The sequence below is a fragment of the Pongo abelii genome, chromosome 5, assembly GCF_028885655.2.
Source record: "Pongo abelii isolate AG06213 chromosome 5, NHGRI_mPonAbe1-v2.0_pri, whole genome shotgun sequence".
In the NCBI taxonomy this organism is placed as follows: domain Eukaryota; kingdom Metazoa; phylum Chordata; class Mammalia; order Primates; family Hominidae; genus Pongo; species Pongo abelii.
In genome coordinates, this window is record NC_071990.2 from 78,552,464 (window position 1) to 78,573,197 (window position 20,734).

The following is a 20,734-nucleotide window of genomic DNA, read 5'->3' on the forward strand; positions in this document are numbered from 1 at the left end:
ATGTAAGTGTTCTGAGCATATTTAAGGTAAACTAGGCTAAACCGTGATGTTTGATAGGTTAGATCTATTAAACACATTTTGAACTTACAATATTTTCAACTTACAATGGGTTTATTCAAATGTAATCCCATTGTAAGTTGAGGAACATCTGTACTATGTTGAATGCAAGTGGAAAGAGTGGGTATCCTTGTCTTGTACTTGGTCTTAGAGGAAAGACTTTCAACTTTTTACCATTGATTATGATGTTAACTATGGACTTGTCATATATAGCTTTTCTTTTGTGGAGGTACATCCCATCTATCTAATTCATTGAAAGTTTTTAGCATGAAATGATGTTTAATTTTGTCAAATGCCTTTTCTGTATCTGTTCAGATTATCATATGGCTTTTATTCTTCATTATGATAATGTGGTGCATTACATTTATAGGAACATTTATGTTATATATAGTATAGCTACCCTTTCTATATTTGGTTTTCATTTACTTGGAATATCTATTCCTATCCCTCCACTTTCAGTGTATTTGTGTACTTACTTAAAGGTCAAGTCAGTCACTTGTAGGCAGCATTTAATTGGGTAATATATTTTTTATCCATTCAGCCACTCAATATTTTTGGATTGGAGAACTTAATCCATTTACTTTCAAGTAATTGTAGAAAAGTAAGAACTTAGTACTGTGTTTTTGTTGTTTTCTGGTTATTTTGTACATTTTTTTCCTTCTTCTCTTACATTCTTTGCAATTACATATTTTTCCCTAGTGTTTGTTATGCTTTGAATTTTTACTTTTTATCTTTTGTGTATCTACAAAGCTTTTTGCTTTGTGGTTACCATAAGACTCACGTAAAGCATCTTATAGTTTTAACAGTATGTTTTAAGCTGATAACAATCTAGCTTGAATTTTCTTTCCAACTTTTTTTTGTTTTAGGTTCAGGGAGTACATGTGCAGTTTATTACATCGGTAAATTGGGTGTCACAGGGATTTGGTGTACAGAATATTTTTTCACATAGGTAATAAGCATAGTACTCAACAGGTAGTTTTGCAGTCCTCATTCTACTCCCATCCCCCCCCACTCTCAAGTAGGCGCCAGTATGTATTGCTCTTCTCTTTTTGTGCATGTGTACTCAATATTTAGCTCTCACTTATAAATGAGAACATACAGGCTTTGGTTTTCTGTTTCTATTTTAATTCACTTAGAACAATGGCCTTCAGCTCCATCCATGTTACTGCAAAGGACATGAACTCATTCATTTTTATGACTGCATAATATTCCATGATGTATATGCACCACATTTTCTTTATCCAGTCCACAGTTGATGAGCAGTTAGGTTGATTCCATGTCTTTGCTATTGTAAATCCAATTTAACTTTCATTGCGTAAAGAAATCTGCACTTCTACTATCTCCCCGCATTTTATGTTTTCAGTGTCACAATTTGCATCTTTTTATATTGTGTATCCTTTAACAGATTATTTTAGCTATTATTATTTTTAGTATTTTTTCTTTTAAGCTTCATACTAAGATTTAAGTGATTTACATGCCACTTTTACAGTATTAGAATATTCTAATTTTACTTTGTACTTACTTTTTACCAGTGAGTTTTATACTTTCGTGTTTTAGGTTGCTAATAGCATCATTTTCTTACCTTAAATAATTCCTTTTCACAATTTTTAAGACAGTTCTGGGGGTTGATAAACTCTCTCACGTTTGTCTGGGAAAGTCTTTATCTCTTATTCATTTCTGAAAGACAGCTTTGCCAGATAAATTAGTCTCGGTTGGCAGTTGTTGTTGTTGTTGTTGTTTTGGAGGGATTGTTTGTTTTTTCTGGGCATTTTGTATACATCATCTCTCTCTTCTGACCTCTAAAAATTCTGTTCATAGCCTTACTGAAAACTCCTTTTTCAGTATGTGATATGCTTCTTTTTCTTGATACTCTCATGATCCTCTCTGACTTTGATTTTTGAATCCATGGCTATAATATGTCTTTGTACAGTTTTGTTTGGATTGAATGTAATTAGACACCTTTGCTCTTTATATATCAGAAAATTTATATCTTTCTATAGATTGTAGAAATTTTCAGCTTTTTTTTTTTTTTTTTGTGGCAGAGTCTCACTCTGTCTCCCAGGCTGGAGTGCAGTGGCACGATCTCAGCTCACTGCAACCTCCGCCTCCCAGGTTCAAGTGAATCTCCTGCCTCAGCCTCCCAAGTAGCTGGGACTACAGATGTGTGCCACCATGCCTGGCTAATTTTTTGTATGTTTAGTAGAGATTGGGTTTCACTGTGTTAGCCAGGATGGTCTTGATCTCCTGACCTCGTGATCTGCCCACCTCGGCCTCCCAGAGTGCTGGGATTACAGGCGTGAGCCACTGAGCCGGGCCAGCTTTTTCTTTAATAATATAAAATTTCTGTCCCTTTATATTTTTTCTCTTCTTTAACTCATAATTTGCGATACTTGATCTTTTGATTCTGTTCCATAAATTCAGTTTTCTTCTCTTCTTCGCATATTTTCAAATAACTTGGCTGTCTCTAAATCTTTTTTTCTACTTGATGCATTCTGCTATTGAAAATATTATTTTTTATTTATTGTATTTTCAGCCCCAGAATTTTTCTTTTTTAATACAATTTTAATATCTCTGTAAAATTTATCATTTTTTAATTGTTATCCTGATTTCAATAAACTAATTCTGTGTATTTTCTTATACTCTGCTGAGCTTCCTTAAAATAATTATTTTTAATTATTTCTCAGAAAGTTTGCACATCTCCATTTCTTTGGGGCAACTACTAAATTATCGTGGTCTTTGTGGTGATATGCCTCTTTGCTTTTTAATGTTTCTTGTTGCTTTATGCTGATGTCTGCACATTTGGTGGAGAAGTCATTTATTCAGACTCTGCATACTAGTTTTGGTGTTGAAAGATCATGCCTTATGGGGTGGGTGTGTACAGCGGTGCTTGCTGGTTGGAGTTCAGAGGTTGCAGCACCAAGGGTGAAGTTGCATAATCTCTGTATAATTCTATCAGCTGATGTCAAGGTTGATGAAGATTGCAGGCATCCTTAGCAGCAAACAGTGTGGATATCTGCAGTTGTGATGAGAATTGCTGGGACCTTTAATAACAATCACTACTAGGGTCCTTTCAGTCTTTTATTTTCCTGCTGGAGAAGTTGTAATTGAATAAATCCATTTTGGCATTGGGTTAAGTTTGCTAGCCCTTTTATATCCATGGTGGCACTGGAGTCTGATGAGTTGGTCAAGCATAGGGCTGAGGCCTAAAATACAGGCTTGCAGGGAGGGAATACTGACTCTGGAGTCTGGGGCAGTAATGGCACTGGGCTCAGGGCACAGGTGCATCCCATTGCCACATTGGTAACTGTATGCAAGGCATGGGTGATTATGAAACACCTGGGAAGCCAAGAAAGAGAGGACAGGCAGGCTTAGAGTTCATTGTGGATATAGCTCTCTATGGCTGCTATGCTTACACCCAGAGCATGGGCATGCTGAAGACACCATGGCTTCAAAGAGAAACATCTTAAATAGCTCTGTATGAGTGTGCACTACACCGTCTGAGACATTTATACATTCTTATGTTGATAGATGCTTAGATAGATTCTAGATCTTGGCTATTGTTTTTTTTTTTAAGGTATGGTTAAACTGAAAACTATTTTGAAATAGCGAGATTTTTTTCACTCAGGCAAAATAAAACATGGGACAATGTTGAATCACTAGCCAATTTCTTTTTACTTTTTTTTATTATACTTTAAGTTTTAGGGTACATGTGCACAACGTGCAGGTTTGTTACATATGAATACATGTGCCATGTTACATATGAATACATGTGCCATTCTGTACCCATTAACTCTTCATTTAACATTAGGTATATCTCCAAATGCTATCCCTTCCCCCTGCCCGCACTCCACAACAGGACCTGGTGTGTGATGTTCCCCTTCCTGTGTCCATGTGTTCTCATTGTTCATTTCCCACCTATGAGTGAGAACATGCGGTGTTTGGTTTTTTGTCCTTGCAATAGTTTGCTGAGATTGATGGTTTCCAGCTTCATCCATGTCCCTACAAAGAACATGAACTCATCATTTTTTACAGCTGCATAGTATTCCATGATGTATGTGTGCCACATTTTCTTAATCCAGTCTATCATTGTTGGACATTTGGATTGGTTCCAAGTCTTTGCTATTGTGAATAGTGCCACAATAAACATACGTGTGCATGTGTCCTTATAGCAGCATGTTTTATAATCCTTTGGGTATATACCCAGTAATGGGATGGCTGGGTCAAATGGTATTTCTAGTTCTAGATCCCTGAGAAATCACCACACTGACTTCCACAATGGTTGAACTAGTTTACAGTCCCTCCAACAGTGTAAAAGTGTTCCTATTTATCCACATCCTCTCCAGCACCTGTTGCTTCCTGACTCTTTAATGATTGCCATTCTAATTGGTGTGAGATGGTATCTCATTGTGGTTTTGATTTGCATTTCTCTGATGGCCAGTGATGATGAGCATTTTTTCATGTGTCTTTTGGCTGCATAAATGTCTTCTTTTGAGAAGTGTCTGTTCATATCCTTCGCCCACTTGTTGATGGGGTTGTTTTTTTCTAGTAAATTTGTTTGAGTTCATTGTAGATTCTGGATATTAGCCCTTTGTCAGATGAGTAGATTGCAAAAATTTTCTCCCATTCTGTAGGTTTCCTGTTCACTCTGATGGTAGTTTCTTTTGCTCTGCAGAAGCTCTTTAGATTAATTAGATCCCGTTTGTCAGTTTTGGCTTTTATTGCCATTACTTTTGGTGTTTTAGCCATGAAGTCCTTGCCCATGCCTATGTCCTGAATGATATTGCCTAGGTTTTCTTCTAGGGTTTTATGGTTTTAGGTCTAACATGTAAGTCTTTAATCCATCTTAAATTAATTTTTGTATAAGGTGTAAGGAAGGGATCCAGTTTCAGCTTTCTACATGTGGCTAGCCAGTTTTCCCAGCACCATTTATTAAATAGGGAATCCTTTCCCCATTTCTTGTTTTTGTCAGGTTTTTCAAAGATCAGATGGCTGTAGATATATGGCATTATTTCTGAGGGCTCTGTTCTGTTCCATTGGTCTATATCTCTGTTTTGGTACCAGTATCATGCTGTTTTGGTTACCGTAGGCTTGTAGTATAGTTTGAAGTCAGGTAGCGTGATGCCTGCAGCTTTGTTCTTTTGGCTTAGGATTGACTTGGCAATGTGGGCTCTTTTTTGGTTCCATATGAACTTTAAAGTAGCAAATGGAAAAGAAAAAAAGGCAGGGGTTGCAATCTTAGTCTCTGATAAAACAGACTTTAAACCAACAAAGATCAAAAGAGACAAAGAAGGCCATTACATAATGGGAAAGGGATCAATTCAACAAGAAGAGCTAACTGTCCTAAATATATATGCACGCAATACAGGAGCACCCAGATTCATAAAGCAAGTCCTTAGAGATCTACAAAGAGAGAGACTTAGACTCCCACACAATAATAATGGGAGACTTTAACACCCCACTGTCAACATTAGACAGAACAACGAGACAGAAAGTTAACAAGGATATCCAGAACTGAACTCAGCTCTGCACCAAGCAGACCTAATAGACATCTACAGAACTCTCCACCCCAAATCAACAGCATATACATTCTTTTCAGCACCACACCACACCTATTTCAAAATTGACCACATAGTTGGAAGTAAAGCACTCCTCAGCAAATGTAAAAGAACAGAAATTATAACAAACTGTCTCTCAGACCACAATGCAATCAAACTAGAACTCAGGATTAAGAAACTCACTCAAAACCGCTCAACTACATGGATAGAGACACAAAACATCCTTCAAAAAATCAGTGAATCCAGGAGCTGGTTTTTTGCAAAGATCAACAAAATTGATAGACCACTAGCAAGACTAATAAAGAAGAAAAGAGAGAAGAAGTAAATAGACGCAATAAAAAATGATAAAGGGGATATCACCACTGTTCCCACAGAAATACAAACTACCATCAGAGAATACTATAAACACCTCCATGCAAATAAACTAGAAAATCTAGAAGAAATGGATAAATTCCTTGACACATACACCCTCCCAAGACTAAACCAGGAAGAAGTTGAATCTCTGAATAGACAAGTAACAGGCTCTGAAATTGAGGCAATAATTAATAGCTTACCAACCGACAAAAGTCCAGGACCAGATGGATTCACAGCCAAATTCTACCAGAGGCACAAGGAGGAACTGGTACCATTCTTTCTGAAACTATTCCAATCAATAGAAAAAGAGGGAATCCTCCCTAACTCATTTCATGAGGCCAGCATCATCCTGATACCAAAGCCTGGCAGAGACACAACAAAAAAAGACAATTTTAGACATATCCCTGATGAACATCAATGCAAAAATCCTCAATAAAATACTGGCAAGCTGAATCCAGCAGCACATCAAAAAGCTTATCCACCATGATCAAGTTGGCTTCATCCCTGTCATGCAAGGCTGGTTTAACATATGCAAATCAACAAACGTAATCCAGCATATAAACAGAACCAATGACAAAAACCACATGATAATCTCAATAGATGCAGAAAAGGCCTTTGACAAAATTCATGCTAAAAACTCTCAATAAATTAGGTATTGATGGGACGTATCTCAAAATAATAAGAGCTATCTATGACAAACCCACAACCAGTATCATACTGAATGGGCAAAAACTAGAAGCATTCCCTTTGAAAACTGGCACAAGATAGGGACGCCCTCTGTCACCACTCCTATTCAACATAGTGTTGGAAGTTCTGGCAAGCGCAATCAGGCAAGAGAAGGAAATAAAGGGTATTCAATTAGGAAAAGAGGAAGTCAAGTTGTCCCTGTTTGCAGATGACATGATTGTATATGTAGAAAACCCCATTGTCTCAGCCCAAAATCTCCTTAAGCTGATAGGCAACTTCAGCAAAGTCTCAGGATACAAAATCAGTGTGCATAAATCACAAGCATTCTTATACACCAATAACAGACAGAGAGCCAAATCATGAGTGAACTCCCATTCACAATTGCTTCAAAGAGAATAAAATACCTAGGAATCCAACTTACAAGGGACATGAAGGACCTCTTCAAGGAGAACTACAAACAACTGCTCAATGAAATAAAAGAGGATACAAACAAGTGGAAGAACGTTCCATGCTCATGGGTAGGAAGAATCAATATCGTGAAAATGGCCATACTGTCCAATTTATAGATTCAATGCCATCCCCATCAAGCTACCAATGACTTTCTTCACAGAATTGGATCTTGGCTATTGTGAATAGGGTTCCAGTAAACATGGTGATGCAGGTATCCTTTTGAAATACTGATTTAATTTCCTTTGGACAAATAGTAGTGGGATTGCTGGATTATATTGTAATTCTATTTTTTGTTTTTTTGAGAAATCACCATACTGCTTTCCATGGCTACAGTAATTTGTATTCCTACTAACAGTACATAAACATTCCATTTTATCCACATTCTCACCAGCTTCTGTTTTTTTTGTTTTTTTTTTTTTTTGTCTTCTTAATAATAGCCATTCTAACTGGAATGAGACGGATCACATTGTAGTTTTTATTTGCATTTCCCTGATGATTATGTTGAGCATTTTTTTGTATAACTGTTACCCATTTGTATGTCTCCTAAGGAATGTTGGTTCATGTCCTTTGCCTACTTATTACTTGGATTACTTATTTTTTATTGTTGCATTGCTTGAGTTTCTTGCATACTCTGGATATTATTCCATTTATTTAGATAAGTAGTTTGCAAATATATTCTCTCATTCTGTAAGTTACCTCTGCCCTCTTCATCGTTTCCTTTGCTATGCAGAAGCTTCTTAGTTCAATATAGTCCAATTCAACTATTTTTTTGTTTTTTGTTTTCTAACTTTTACTTTAGCTTCACGGGGTACACGTGCAAGTTTATTACATGGATAATTTCTGTGTCACTGCAGTTTGGTATACAAATGATCTTTTCACTGAGGTAGTGAGCACAGTACCCAATAGGTAGTTGTTCAGTTATTACCCCCTCCTTCTGACCCTACCTGCTATAGCAGTCCCTGGTGTTTATCGTTCCCATCTTGCTGTTCATGTGTACTCAATGTTTAGCTTCCACTTATGTGTGAAAATGTGTGGTATTTGGTTTTCTGTTCCTGCATTAATTAATTTGCGTAGGTAATGGCCTCTAGCTGCATTTGAACTGCTGCAAAAGACATGATTTTGTTCTCTTTTTATAGCTGCAATAGTATTCCATGCTATATATAATGTATATATTATGTATATAATACATTTATTATGTGAGTGCAATTATCTTTTTGGTGTTGTTGCCTGTGTTTTTGAGGTCTTTGCCTTAAAATCTTTGCCTAGACAAATGTCCTGAAGTGTTTTCTCTGCTTTCTTCTAGTTGTTTCATAGTTTCATGGCTTATATTTAAGTCTTTAATTGATCTTGAGTTGAATTTTGTATATGGAGAGGTAGTGGGGTCCATTTTCATTCTTCCACATATGGATATACAACTTATTTAACATCATTTACTAATGTGGGTGTCCTTTTCCCAGTGGATGTTCTTGATATCATTGTTGAACATCACTTGGCTGTAAATATATGGAATTATTTCTGCATTTGTTATTCTGTTCAATTAGTCTATGTTTGCTTTTATACCAATACTATGTTGTTTTGATTACTTAATCATTGTAATATATTTTGAAGTCAGGTAGTGTGGTCCCTCTAGCTTTGCTCTTTTTCCTCAAGATTGCTTTGGATATTTGGGCTCCCTTTTATTTCCATGTGAATTTTAGGATTGTTACTATTTATATGAAAAATGATATTGGTATTTTAAAAAGGATTGTATTGAATCTGTAGATTAGAGTAATATGATCATTTTCAATGTTAATTATTCCTATCCATGAGTGTGAGATGCCTGTCCATTTATCTGTGTTCTCTTCCATTTTTGTTATCAGTAGTCTGTAGTTGTCCTTGTAAAGGTCTTTAACCACTGTGGTTACATGTATTTCTGGGTAATTTTTGTAGTATTTTAAATGGGATTACCATCTTGATATCTTTCTCAATAAGTTGGTTATTAGTGTCTAGAAATTCTATAGGGATTTGTATGTTGTTTCAGTTTTCTCCAACTTTACTGAGTTTATTAGATCTAAGAGTTTTTGGTGGGCATTAGGTTTTTCTAGATAAAAGATATCATTTGCCTAAAGGAACAGTTTGACTTCCTCTTTTCCAATTTGGATGCATTTTATTTATTTCTCTTGCCTAATTGCTCTGATTAGGACTTCTAGTACTATGTGGAATAAAAATATTATAGTTAAACTAGGCATCTTTGTCTTGTTCCAGTACCAAGAGGAAAAGCTTTCAGAATTTCTCCATTCAGTCCGATGTTAGCAGCTGTGGGAGTATCATATATGGCCTTTATTATGTTGAAGTATGTTCCTTCTATGACTAGTTTATTGAACTTTCCCATTATGAAAAGGTGTTGAATGTAGTCAAATGTTTTATCTGCATCTATTGAGATGATCACATGGGTTTTGTCTTTTATTCCATTGGTGTAATGTATTGAACTATACTTGCATTTCTGGGATGAATTCTACTTGATCATGGTGTATTTTCCTTTTGATGTGCTGTGTATTTGGTTTTCTAGCATATTATTTATTATTTTTGCAACTCTGTTCATTAGGTTTATTGACCTGTAGTTTTATTTATTTGCTACTTCTTTGCTGAATTTGGTAGCAGGGTAATACTGGTCTCTTAGAACGAATTAGGGAGAATTCACTCCTCTTCAGTTGTTTGGAATAGTTTGAGGATAATTTGTGTTATTCTTTATAAGTTTGGTAGAGTTCAACAGTGAAGCCATCCAGTTCTGAACTTTTTTTGTGTGTTGTTAGATGTTTTTATTACTGATACAATTTCATTACTTGTGGTTGATCTGTTAAAGTTTTCTATTTCTTCCTGAATCATTTTTGGCAAGTTGTTTGTGTTCAGGAATTTATTTATCTCCTCGAGATTATCCATTTTGTTAATGTATAGTTGTTCATAATTGTCTGTGATGATCTTTTGTATTTCCATGGTATCTGTTGCAATGTCTCCCTTTTCATTTCTGATTGTATTTATTTGGATATTCTACCTTTTTTTCCTTGGTTAGTCTAGATAACAGATTATCGATTTTGTTTAGTTTTTTTTTTCAGAAAAACTTTCGTTGATGCCACGCACGGTGGCTCACTCCTGTAATCCTAGCATTTTGGGAGGCAAGGCAGGTGGATCACGAGGTCAGAAGATCGAGACCATCCTGGCTAACACAGTGAAACCCTGTCTTTACTAAAAATACAAAAAAATTAGCTGAGCATGGTGGCGGGCACCTGTAGTCCCAGCTACTCCAGAGGCTGAGGCAGGAGAATGGCGTGAATCCGGGAGGTGGAGCTTGCAGTGAGCCAAGATCATGCCACTGCACTCCAGCCTGGCCAACAGAGTGAAACTGTCTCAAGAAAAAAAAAAAAAAAAAACTTTTGTTGATGTTTTATATTGTTTGTATGAGTTTCTGTTTCATCAGTTCTGCTTGATCTTTATTAGTGTTTTTTTTTCTGTTAAGGGTGAATTTGGTTTGTTCTTGTTTTCCTAGTTTATTGAGCTATATCATTAGATTGTTTGAAATCTTTCTACCTTTTTATGTAGACTTTTATTACTATAAACTTTCCTTTCAGCACTGCTTTTGCTATATCCCATATGTTTTGATATGTTGTGTATTGATTTGTTTCAAGACATTTTTTAATTTTCTCCTTAATATTTTCTTGACCTAATGCTCATTCAGACACATATTATTTAATTTGAATATATTTGTACAGTTTCTAAAGTTCCTCTTTTTACTGATTTTGTATTTTATTCCACTGTGGTCACAGAAGATACTTAATACTATTTTTTTTTAGATTTTTTAAGACTTTTGTGTTCTAACATGGTCAATGCTGGGGAATATTTCATGTGCTGATAAGAATAACCTATATTCATGGAAGAAATGTTCTGTAAGTGTCTGTTAGGTCCATTTGGTCTAATGTTCAGTTTCAATCCAATGTTTCTTTGTTGATTTTCTGTCTAGATAACCCGTCTAATGCTTAGAGTGGGTTGTTGAAGTTCCCAACTATTAGAGTATTGTAACCTATCTCTCCCCTTAGATCTAATAATATTTGCTTTGTATATCTGTAGACAATGGTGTTGGGTACGTATATGCTTAAAATTGTCCTATCTTCTTGGTGTATTGCACTTTTATCATATAGATTGACTTCTTTTCACTTTTTTTGACTTAAAGTCTATTTTATCTAAGTATCGCTTCTCCTGCTACTTTTTACTTCTATTTGCATTGAATATTTTTTCTATACCTTTATTTTCAGTCTATATGTGTCTTTACAGGTGAGATGAGTTTCTTGTGAGCAGCATATAGTTAGGTTATGTTTTTAAATCCATTCAGCCAATCTATATCATTTGAGTGGAAAGTTTAATCTGTTTATATTCAAGGTTGTTATTAATATGTGATGGCTTATTCCTGCCATTTTACTAATTGGTTTCTGGCTGTTTATGTGTCTTTTTTTCCTTTCCTTTTATCTATTTGCTTTTTATTGTGATTTGGCAGTTTTCTATATTGGTAACATTTAAGTCCTTTGTCTTCCTTATTTGTTTGCTCTACTAGTTCATAATAAACTTTTGTGTATTTTCATAATGGTAGATATCATCATTTCACTTCTGGTTGTAGGACTCCTTTCAGCATTTCTTGTAGGGCCCGTCTAATGGTGATGAATCTCATCAGATTTTGCTTGTCTGGGAAATACTTAATTTCTCTTTATGAAGACTTCCTTTATTGGGTACGTTATTCTTGACTGGCAGATTTTTTTCCTCTTTTTTTAGACTTTGAATAAATCATCCTCTTCTCTCCTGTTCTGTAAGGTTTCTGCTAAGAAATCCACTGTTCATATGATGAGTGTTCATTAAAAGTGACCATGGGCTTTTCTCTTGCTATTGCTCTCTTTGCCTTTGACTTTTGACAGTTTTATCGGATATAAGTATTACTACATATATCTGGGTGATCTAGTGTTGGGTGCATATGTGTTTACAATTGTTATATCTTCTTTCTAATTGGTCCCTTTATAATTATATAATGACCTTCTTTGTTCCTTTTTACTGCAATGTAATGTACCGTAGGGAAGATCTTTTTGAATTCTGTCTCTTTGGGGATCTCTGAGCTTCCTGTGTTTGGCTGTCTAAATATCTTTTTAGACTTGAGAAGTTTTCGGCTATTATTTTGTTAAATTGCTCTTCTCTCCCTTTTGTTCTCTCTTTGCGTTTGGGGGTCACCGGAAATTCAAATATTTGTTTCCTTTATCATGTGCCATATGTCACATATTCTTTATTCATTCTTTTTCTTTCTGTCATCTTTATTTTTGTCTGACTGGGTTGTTTCAAAAAACCTATTTTCAAGTTCTGGATTTTTTAATTCTGCTGGATATAGTTGATTGAAGCTTTCAAATATATTTTATGTTTTATTCAATGAATTATTCGGTTCTAAAATTTAAGTTCTTTTTAATGATATCTATCTCATTGATACATTTCTTATTCATATCATGAATTACTTTTTCTGATTTCTTTGTATTGTCTACCTGTGTTCTATCTCACTGAGCTTTTTTAAAATTGATATTTTGAATTCTTTTTCCAGGATTTCATAAATTTATTTTCCATAATAATTTGTTGCTGGAGAATTACTGTGTTTAGAGGCATAATCTTTCCTTTTATCATGTTTCTTGTGTCCTTACTTTGATATCTGAACATCTGGTATATGAGTTGCTTTTCCCATTTTTGAAATTTGTTTTTTTAGTAGATGACTTTTTCCTAAAGATAATTCCATTATTTTGGTTGTATTAGGCACACGGTGTTGGTTAGTTTGGTTGATGTTGATCAGATTCTGGGAGCATGCATTGTGTGGTCTTCTTATGATTTCCTCAGCTCTAAGAAGAATTAGTATTGTTTCTTATTTCCTTTTTACATAGTATTCTAAATCTTTGTTGTCAACAATGTTTATAGCATCTTAACCAAAAGAAGATTCCATATCAAGAACCCACTTTCTTTGCTTATCCATTAGAAACCAGTATGTATCCATTTAAGTTTTATTATGAGATTGCAGCAATTCAGTCACATTTTCAGGCTCCACCTCTAATTCTATTCACTTGCTATTTTCACCGCATCTGCAGTGACCTCCTCCACTGAAGTCTTGAAGCCATCAAAGTCATTCAATAATTCTTCCAAACTCCTGTTAGTATTGATATTTTGTATTTTTCATGAATTACACATTTTCTTAATGACATCTAGAATGGTGAATCCCTTCCAGAAGGTTTCCAATTTACTTTGCCCATATTCATCAGAGGAATCAATATCCGTGTTAGCTATAGCCTTATAAAATAAGTTTCTTAAATAAGACTTATAAACAAAAATTACTTCTTGAGCCATGGGCTGCAAAATAGATGTGTTTGTAGACATTAAAACATTAATCTCTTTATGCATCCATCAGAGCTTTTGGATGATCAGGTGTGTTGTCAATGAGCAGTAATCTTTTGAAAGGAATCTTTTCTTCTGAGCAGTAAGTCTCAACAGTAGGCTTAAAATATTCAGTAAACAATGCTTTCATCCAGGCTTGTTGTTTTATTGATAGATTGCGGCTAGAGTAGATTTAGCATAATACTTAAGGGTTCCAGAATTGTTGAAATGGTAAATGTGCACTGGCTTCAACTTCAAGCCACCAACTGCATTAATCTTTAACAGTAAAGTCAGCCAATCCTTTGAAGCTCAGCATTTATTACTCCTCTGTAGCTACAAAATTCCTAGATGGCATCTTCTTTCGATAGAAGGCTTTTTCATCCACATTGAACAACTGTTATTTAGTGTAGCCACCTTCATTTATTATCTTACCTATAACTTCTTGATAACGTTCTGCAGCTTCTATATCAGCGTTTGTTGCTTCATCTTGTAATTTTGTTATAAAGGTGGCTTCTTCCCTAAGCCTCCTGAACCAGCCTCTGCTATCTTCATAGTTTTCTTCTGTAGCTTCCTCACTTTGCTCAGCCTTCATAAAATTGAAGAGTTAGGCCTTTTCTCTGGTTCAGGTATTGGCTTAAGTGAATATTGTGATTGGTTTGATCTTGTATTCAGGCCACTACAATTTTTTTCCATGTTACCAATCGGGCTGTTTGTTTCCCCTTCTTATTATTTGTGTGTTCAGTGGAAGAGCACTTTACTTTTAATTTCCTTCAAGAACTCTTTCTTTGAATTTACAACTTGGTTAACTTTGGCACAAGTCCTAGCTTTTGGCCTGTCTCAGCTTTTGACATGCTTTCTTCACTATGCTTAGTGATTTCTAGATTTTGATTTAAAATTGGAGATAGGCAACTCTTTCTTTCACTTGACCACTTAGAGGCCATTTGTAGGGTTATTAATTGGCCTGATTTCAATATTGTTTTGTCTCAGAGAATAAGGAGGCCTAAGGAGAGTAAGGGAGATGGGTAATGGCCAGTTGGTGAAGTAGTCAGAACACACACACTTATCAGTTAAGTTTACCATCTGATATGGGCATGGTTTGTGGTATCTCAAAACAATTAAAGTAGTAACATCATGGATTACTGATTGCAGATCACTGTAACAGATAAAGTAACAATGAAAAATTTTAAATATTGTGATAATTACCAGTGTGTGACACAGATGCAAAGTGAGCACATGTTGGAAAAATGACTCTGATGATAGACTAGTTTGATGCAGGGTTGCCACAAACCTTCAATTTGAAAAAATTGCAATATCTGGGAGGTACAATAATGTAAAGCACACTAAAATGAGGTATGCCTGTATATATCTTACTCTGCTTATTGGGTCACCTTGTTGAAGAATATATTTGTCTCAACTCTAAAAGAATGTTCTTTCATTTTTGTATTAATACAGTGAATATATTTCATAAATGTTTCCAAAGGAGTTTTCTTTTTTTCCCAATGTTAATACTTTCTTAATGAACTTGAACAACAAAAATGTATCAGGAAAATAAAAAAAGTTCTGCAGATTTGAGTTCTAATTAGTCTGCTTTTCAGGGGATCCATTTCCTTGACTGTAGAATAGTGATAAGCTATCTGCTCACCTCATTGGGCTTCTGACACATTTCTTAATTAATTAGCTAATGATAAAGCCAGTTTTCATTTTTATACTGATTCTGCCATTCTCTCATCTTATGCTTGCTATTGTCTAGTTTTTAGGCCTTTCTGTGACTATCTATCTCACATTCAACCATCTAGTCCAAATTAAAAGTTCTACAAGATGCATCTACATTTCTTCTCATGACTATGTATATGATTCAATGCTACCCCTCCCTGAGTTGTATCAAGAAGATTCAGTATGATATCACATCTGTTCCCCTACAGATGATGACTCTACCTACTCTAGGATTGTTTTATATCAAAATAGGTACCATGGATTCAAAAGTTTTGGCTAAAGGTTGAATTTAACACTGGTATGACCCTTGCCAAGTCATTGTTAAGACTCCTTGCCAAGTATTCTCAGATTCATGTGAGTATTCTCTGCAAGAATGCAGGGAAAGGATTTGGAGCTTCGTGAACCAGCAAGAAAGAAAAGTCATTCACCATGATTATAAAGTCTTTGAAAAAAGGAAATGTTTTTTATTTCCCCCTTGTTCACCAGTGACAGGATGACAGAAGGTGTTAAATATATCAAATATATTTCTTTTGCCTGAAACTCACTCTGATATCTTTATATGACATTTTTCTTAGGTAATTTATAGTCAATTTTTTAAAGGAGTTTGTTGTTTATTTGTAGGAGCAAGCCAGTTATGATGTGTCACGCTATGAAAACATTTTCTACCTGTTCTGGGTTCTGGAGCAGCTTCTTCAAAAGGAAACCGAAGGCGGCAACACTTCAAGTATAGGTCATGATGACCAAGAAATCAAGAAATTTCTTCAGAAGCATGATGAAACTATTTTCCAACTTTCTGATGCATTTCCTTTGTTTACTTTTTATTTATGGAGAGTGGGCATTCTTTTGAACTCAGCACAGATAGAAACTCTTAAAAATAACTCCATTCCTTAGCAATTTACCACGTTTGAAGCATAATAAAGTAGAATATATGAAAAATCTCATACTGAAAAGATTTTCAACAGTATTTTAATTAGCATTTTAGAATTGATCTCTAAATATAATTGTCAATTCAACTTAATGGTTAGTCTTAAATTGTATGAAATTTTATGAGTCATATTTCTATACTAAAATCAGCCAGTTTCAGTTGGTAATGCCATCCTTATTCCCATGTAACTGTATCTTATTTCACTCAAAATAGTTTAGCTCTATTATTCTGTCAAATGGACCATTAATTGTCTGTCTGTCTCTTAAAAGATGATATTGAAGTTGTAAAAGATTTCCATGTAATTGATGCTAAATGGTAATCAAAGAGATTTTTAAAGTTTAGTTGCATTATCAACACAAAGTGTTGGAATATAAGTGGTCATAAATGCAATTTTTAAAACTTTTTTTCTTACACAGTTGAACTTATATCATTGCTTTCATCTTAGACGAGAATCATATAGAAGTAGAACTTTTTTAACATTTGGAAACTTAATTGCTTTTTATTTCAATTTCATATGGCTAATACATTTGTCGAGCTCTTTTGAAAATACTATTAGTTGTTTAAAATGTTCTTTGTTTTTCAACAAATACTTGTCTCAATTCTGTTAATTCAATATGTTATAATAGTCTTGTAATTGTTAAATAGTATACAGTTAAGTCACTAGAGATACTTTATAAATTCTAATATCCATCTAAAAATGAAATTTATAGTTATTTGGTTGAATTTTTCGGTTATACAATTTCATTGACTTCATTTCAATGATTAAAATCATAACCACAAACTTAATGAACATATGTTACGTTTCCTATAGTGCCATTTAGGGAACACAAAATATAAATTTCCTTTATTAATGATATGTGATAGTGTTTCATAAGTTAATTAGCATTCTCATAAGTTAATTAGCATTCCTAAATGTCATTGGCATTAAAAGTAATCTTGCTAATTCCATCTACAATGTATACACAATTATGTCATCTGGCACAATTATCTTTGGAATTATTTCTAGCATTTTTGAAAAGATAATGCCTTTTTGATAATCCTGAAACTACATGTATGTCAGTCAGCTTTTGTTATGTAACAGATAACCATAAAATATCAGTGGCATACAACAATAATATTTCTCAGATATATGCAGGTCACTCAAGGATCAGCTGATTTGGACTGGACTTTAATGAAAAGCTCTGCTCAGATTGCACATACCACAGGAGTAGGTTTCTTGCTAAAAGTCAGGCTTTCTTCTCTTCCACATGTGCATATTCTGAGAACCAGACTTGAGGGGAAGTGGCTTCTCAGTGGAAGCTCCTTTCATGGCAGTGGCAGTTGAGCAAGACGAAAGGCTAGGCTGAGAAATGTCACATTAGCACTTCCATCCACATGCATTGTCAAAGTACATCAAATGGTCAAGCCCAAAGAAAAGTGACAGGGTAGTAGACTTCACCTTGAGTGGGAGAACTTGCAGTTACGTGGCAATGAGCATGGATGTAGGTAGGTAATTAGGGCCAATAATTTACTTCACAACAAGTACCAGTTGAATACAAGAAGTATATTCCAAATCTTGGATTAGGAGGGATTTTTCTAATGTCTGATTCCTGTGAACACCTGTAAAGGCTTATGGAAATCACTTCAGTTGATGGCATTACACAAAATCCACTTTCCATGACACTTTCATCTTCTTTCATTGTGATTAAACAAGATTGGTAAATACACAAGTATCAGCAATGGCCCTTTCCCCATTGCAGCCAGCCAATGTAATGATCAGCTAAGAAGCTTTTGGAGCTACAACAAATTTATTAATTTCAGTGGTCTCCAAGGCTTCAAGGTCTGAAAATTAGCCTATGAAATGTATTTATTATAAAAGAAGATGCAAGATGTTGGGATCACTGTGAATGCACAAAATGGAGAAACATTTTATTTCCATTTGGTATTCATTTTATATAAACATTTAACTTCCACCAAGTATATGAAACTTAAACTTTCATTATTCTGTGTTGCACTCTATATCAGAGTGAATGGTGTAGTAAATTAGTATTAAAGTCCAAATCTACTGGTCAAAAAGAAGATAAAATGATAAAATGAGACTTTTTATCTGTGTTTCAGTAAAGCACTGAATGAATGAATGATTTAAACTGGTATTACAATGTTTAATAATATTATAACAGTTTATATTTAGGTAATGTCTAACTTTAGAATTAAGGTTTTAGGGATAAGAGTAATGGAGTCAGTATTAATTGGGCAGCATTGAAACTGGATATAAGATAGGATAGGAAATAAAGAGAACCACAGAATGATCATAAAAATGAAGGAAATAAAAAGTGATGATAATTGCTATAACTCATACTATTTATTATAAGTTATAATAAATATATGATAATATATTTTATGAGAGTAAATATATATTAAATATTTTATATACATTTATATAATAAAATACATGAATAAGTAATATTATACATGTATATACGATATGTATAATACCAAATAGCCAGGTACTTACCTAAGCATTTTACATATATTAATCTTTTTGATTCTCCCAGCACCTGTATGAGAAAGGTACGATTATTTCCTGAATCTGTATTTTAGAGATGAAGAACTCAGAACTTGCCCAAGTTCACAACACCAGGAAGTGGCAGTTAGGTTTCATCCTGAGGAAGTCCATCTTCCAATTCCACACTCCTACTTTACTGCACTGCCTGTTATGTGCAGCTCTCCTGGCACTTCAGGAAACTTTCACAAACACAGCTTCTTTGCAATTGTCATCAAAGCTTTATACATGCTTAACTATGAACCTTAAGGCACAACAGTGGAAATTACTACCTTATGATTAGCTTATTTTGGATTTTTTAACTGCTGTAAACAAGTTGTCCTATCTATAAGCAAACCAGAGGAACAGCATCTTTGACCTTTTCAAGGTTGTAGCATCTTGCTACTCAAGACTGTAGCCAAGTTACAGATTGTCTTCAAACAATAATGTCCTAAAAGGTACAGAGCTCCCTCCAGAGGTGTTTAGGTAGACTGTGAGGCTGTAATGATAAGCAAAATGGGGAGAGAAAACAAATCTGATTGGTTTGTTCTTGGAAAAATATATACAATTATCTCACATGCCTTGTACTTTTTAATGGTATTTGTTGTCTTAGCCAAGGTCAGCATATTTCAAGAGAGGCAGGGAAACAAGTCATTTGCATTTCCGAAATTTTATGTACATTTACAGATTTTCTGAACGCAATATTGTGGGGAAAATATTGACAGCTCTGCTTTATTATAACCTAATTTCATTTATTCATCAAATATGAAGCACCAATTGTCTACAAACAAATTATTTGCAAAAATAAAACATACTAAGCTTTAACTTTTGTCAGATTTATGAAACCAAGCTTTCTCTTAGCAGTCAATGTAATGACCCAACTACATCAATATTTGCTGAAGGAGATAATTAACTTGTTAATGTTTATCTAATGTTGAAATAATATGTAGGATTTTATTATTGTTAAAAGTTAATTTATTCTTTCTGAATTACTTATAGAATTGTACAATATAAAATTTAGCTGGTTAATAAATATACTGGTCTTGTAAGAACTTTCTAAATATTACAGAGTATTACAAACACATAAAAAATGAACTCAGCCTCTTTTTTTGTTTTTTACTTCATATGAAAGTCCTCTGTTTTTATTTAATATGAAAGGAATTTTAAGGATCTATTCCTAATAGGAAGCAAAGCTTCTGAAAATAAAATAATGTTCTAACATTTAAGACATTTAAATAATTCAATTATATATTTCATAGGCATTTCCCCTGTATTTGTAGTATTTTCTTCTGACATTTTAATCTAAATTTTGCTCTAGCTGCTTAAATTGTTGGTGAACTTTTGTTGTGTTTCTGTCAGTAGCTGTGTTTATGGAAGTGTTTAGTCACTCCACTGGAGCAGCAAGATTTCCAGGTGATAACATTAATTAACCTTCGCTGTCTCTGACCATATATAAAGCAGTGGTCCTCAAATGCGGTCCCCAACCCAGCCATATTAGCATCACTTGGAAACTTGTAAGAAATAAAAATTTTAGGCAGTATGGCCATTTTCACGATATTGATTCTTCCTACCCATGAGCATGGAATGTTCTTCCATTTGTTTGTATCCTCTTTTATTTCATTGAGCAGTGGTTTGTAGTTCTCCCTGAGGTAATTTATAGATTCAATGCCATCCCCATCAAGCTACCAATGACTTTCTTCACAGAATTGGAAAAAAACTACTTTAAAATTCATATGGAACCAAAAAAGAGCCCACATTGCCAAGTCAATCGTAAGCCAAAAGAACAAAGCTGGAGTCATCACGCTACCTGAATTCAAACTATACTACAAGCCTACAGTAACCAAAACAGCATGGTACTGGTACCAAAACAGAGATATAGACCAATGGAACAGAACAGAGCCCTCAGAAATAATGCCACATATCTACAACCATCTGATCTTTGAAAAACCTGACAAAAACAAGAAATGCGGAAAGGATTCCCTATTTAATAAATGGTGCTGGGAAAACTGGCTAGCCACATGTAGAAAGCTGAAACTGGATCCCTTCCTTACACCT

General features: G+C 34.4%; 1 protein-coding gene across 2 annotated transcripts in view; it reads left to right on the plus strand.

Annotated features, from left to right (window-relative positions):
• Positions 1-19,703, plus strand: part of MEI4 (meiotic double-stranded break formation protein 4) — a 252,077-nt gene extending 232,374 nt beyond the window's left edge. Inside the window, exon 5 of one of the 2 annotated variants that reach the window (XM_002817080.6) lies at positions 15,855-19,703. In XM_002817080.6, coding sequence (XP_002817126.3) covers positions 15,855-16,124 — 270 coding nt within the window. In that variant the 3' untranslated portion in view covers positions 16,125-19,703. The remainder of the gene's footprint in view (positions 1-15,854) is intronic. The other variant, XM_054557775.2, reaches the window with a different exon arrangement.
• Positions 19,704-20,734: the final 1,031 nt, after the last annotated feature.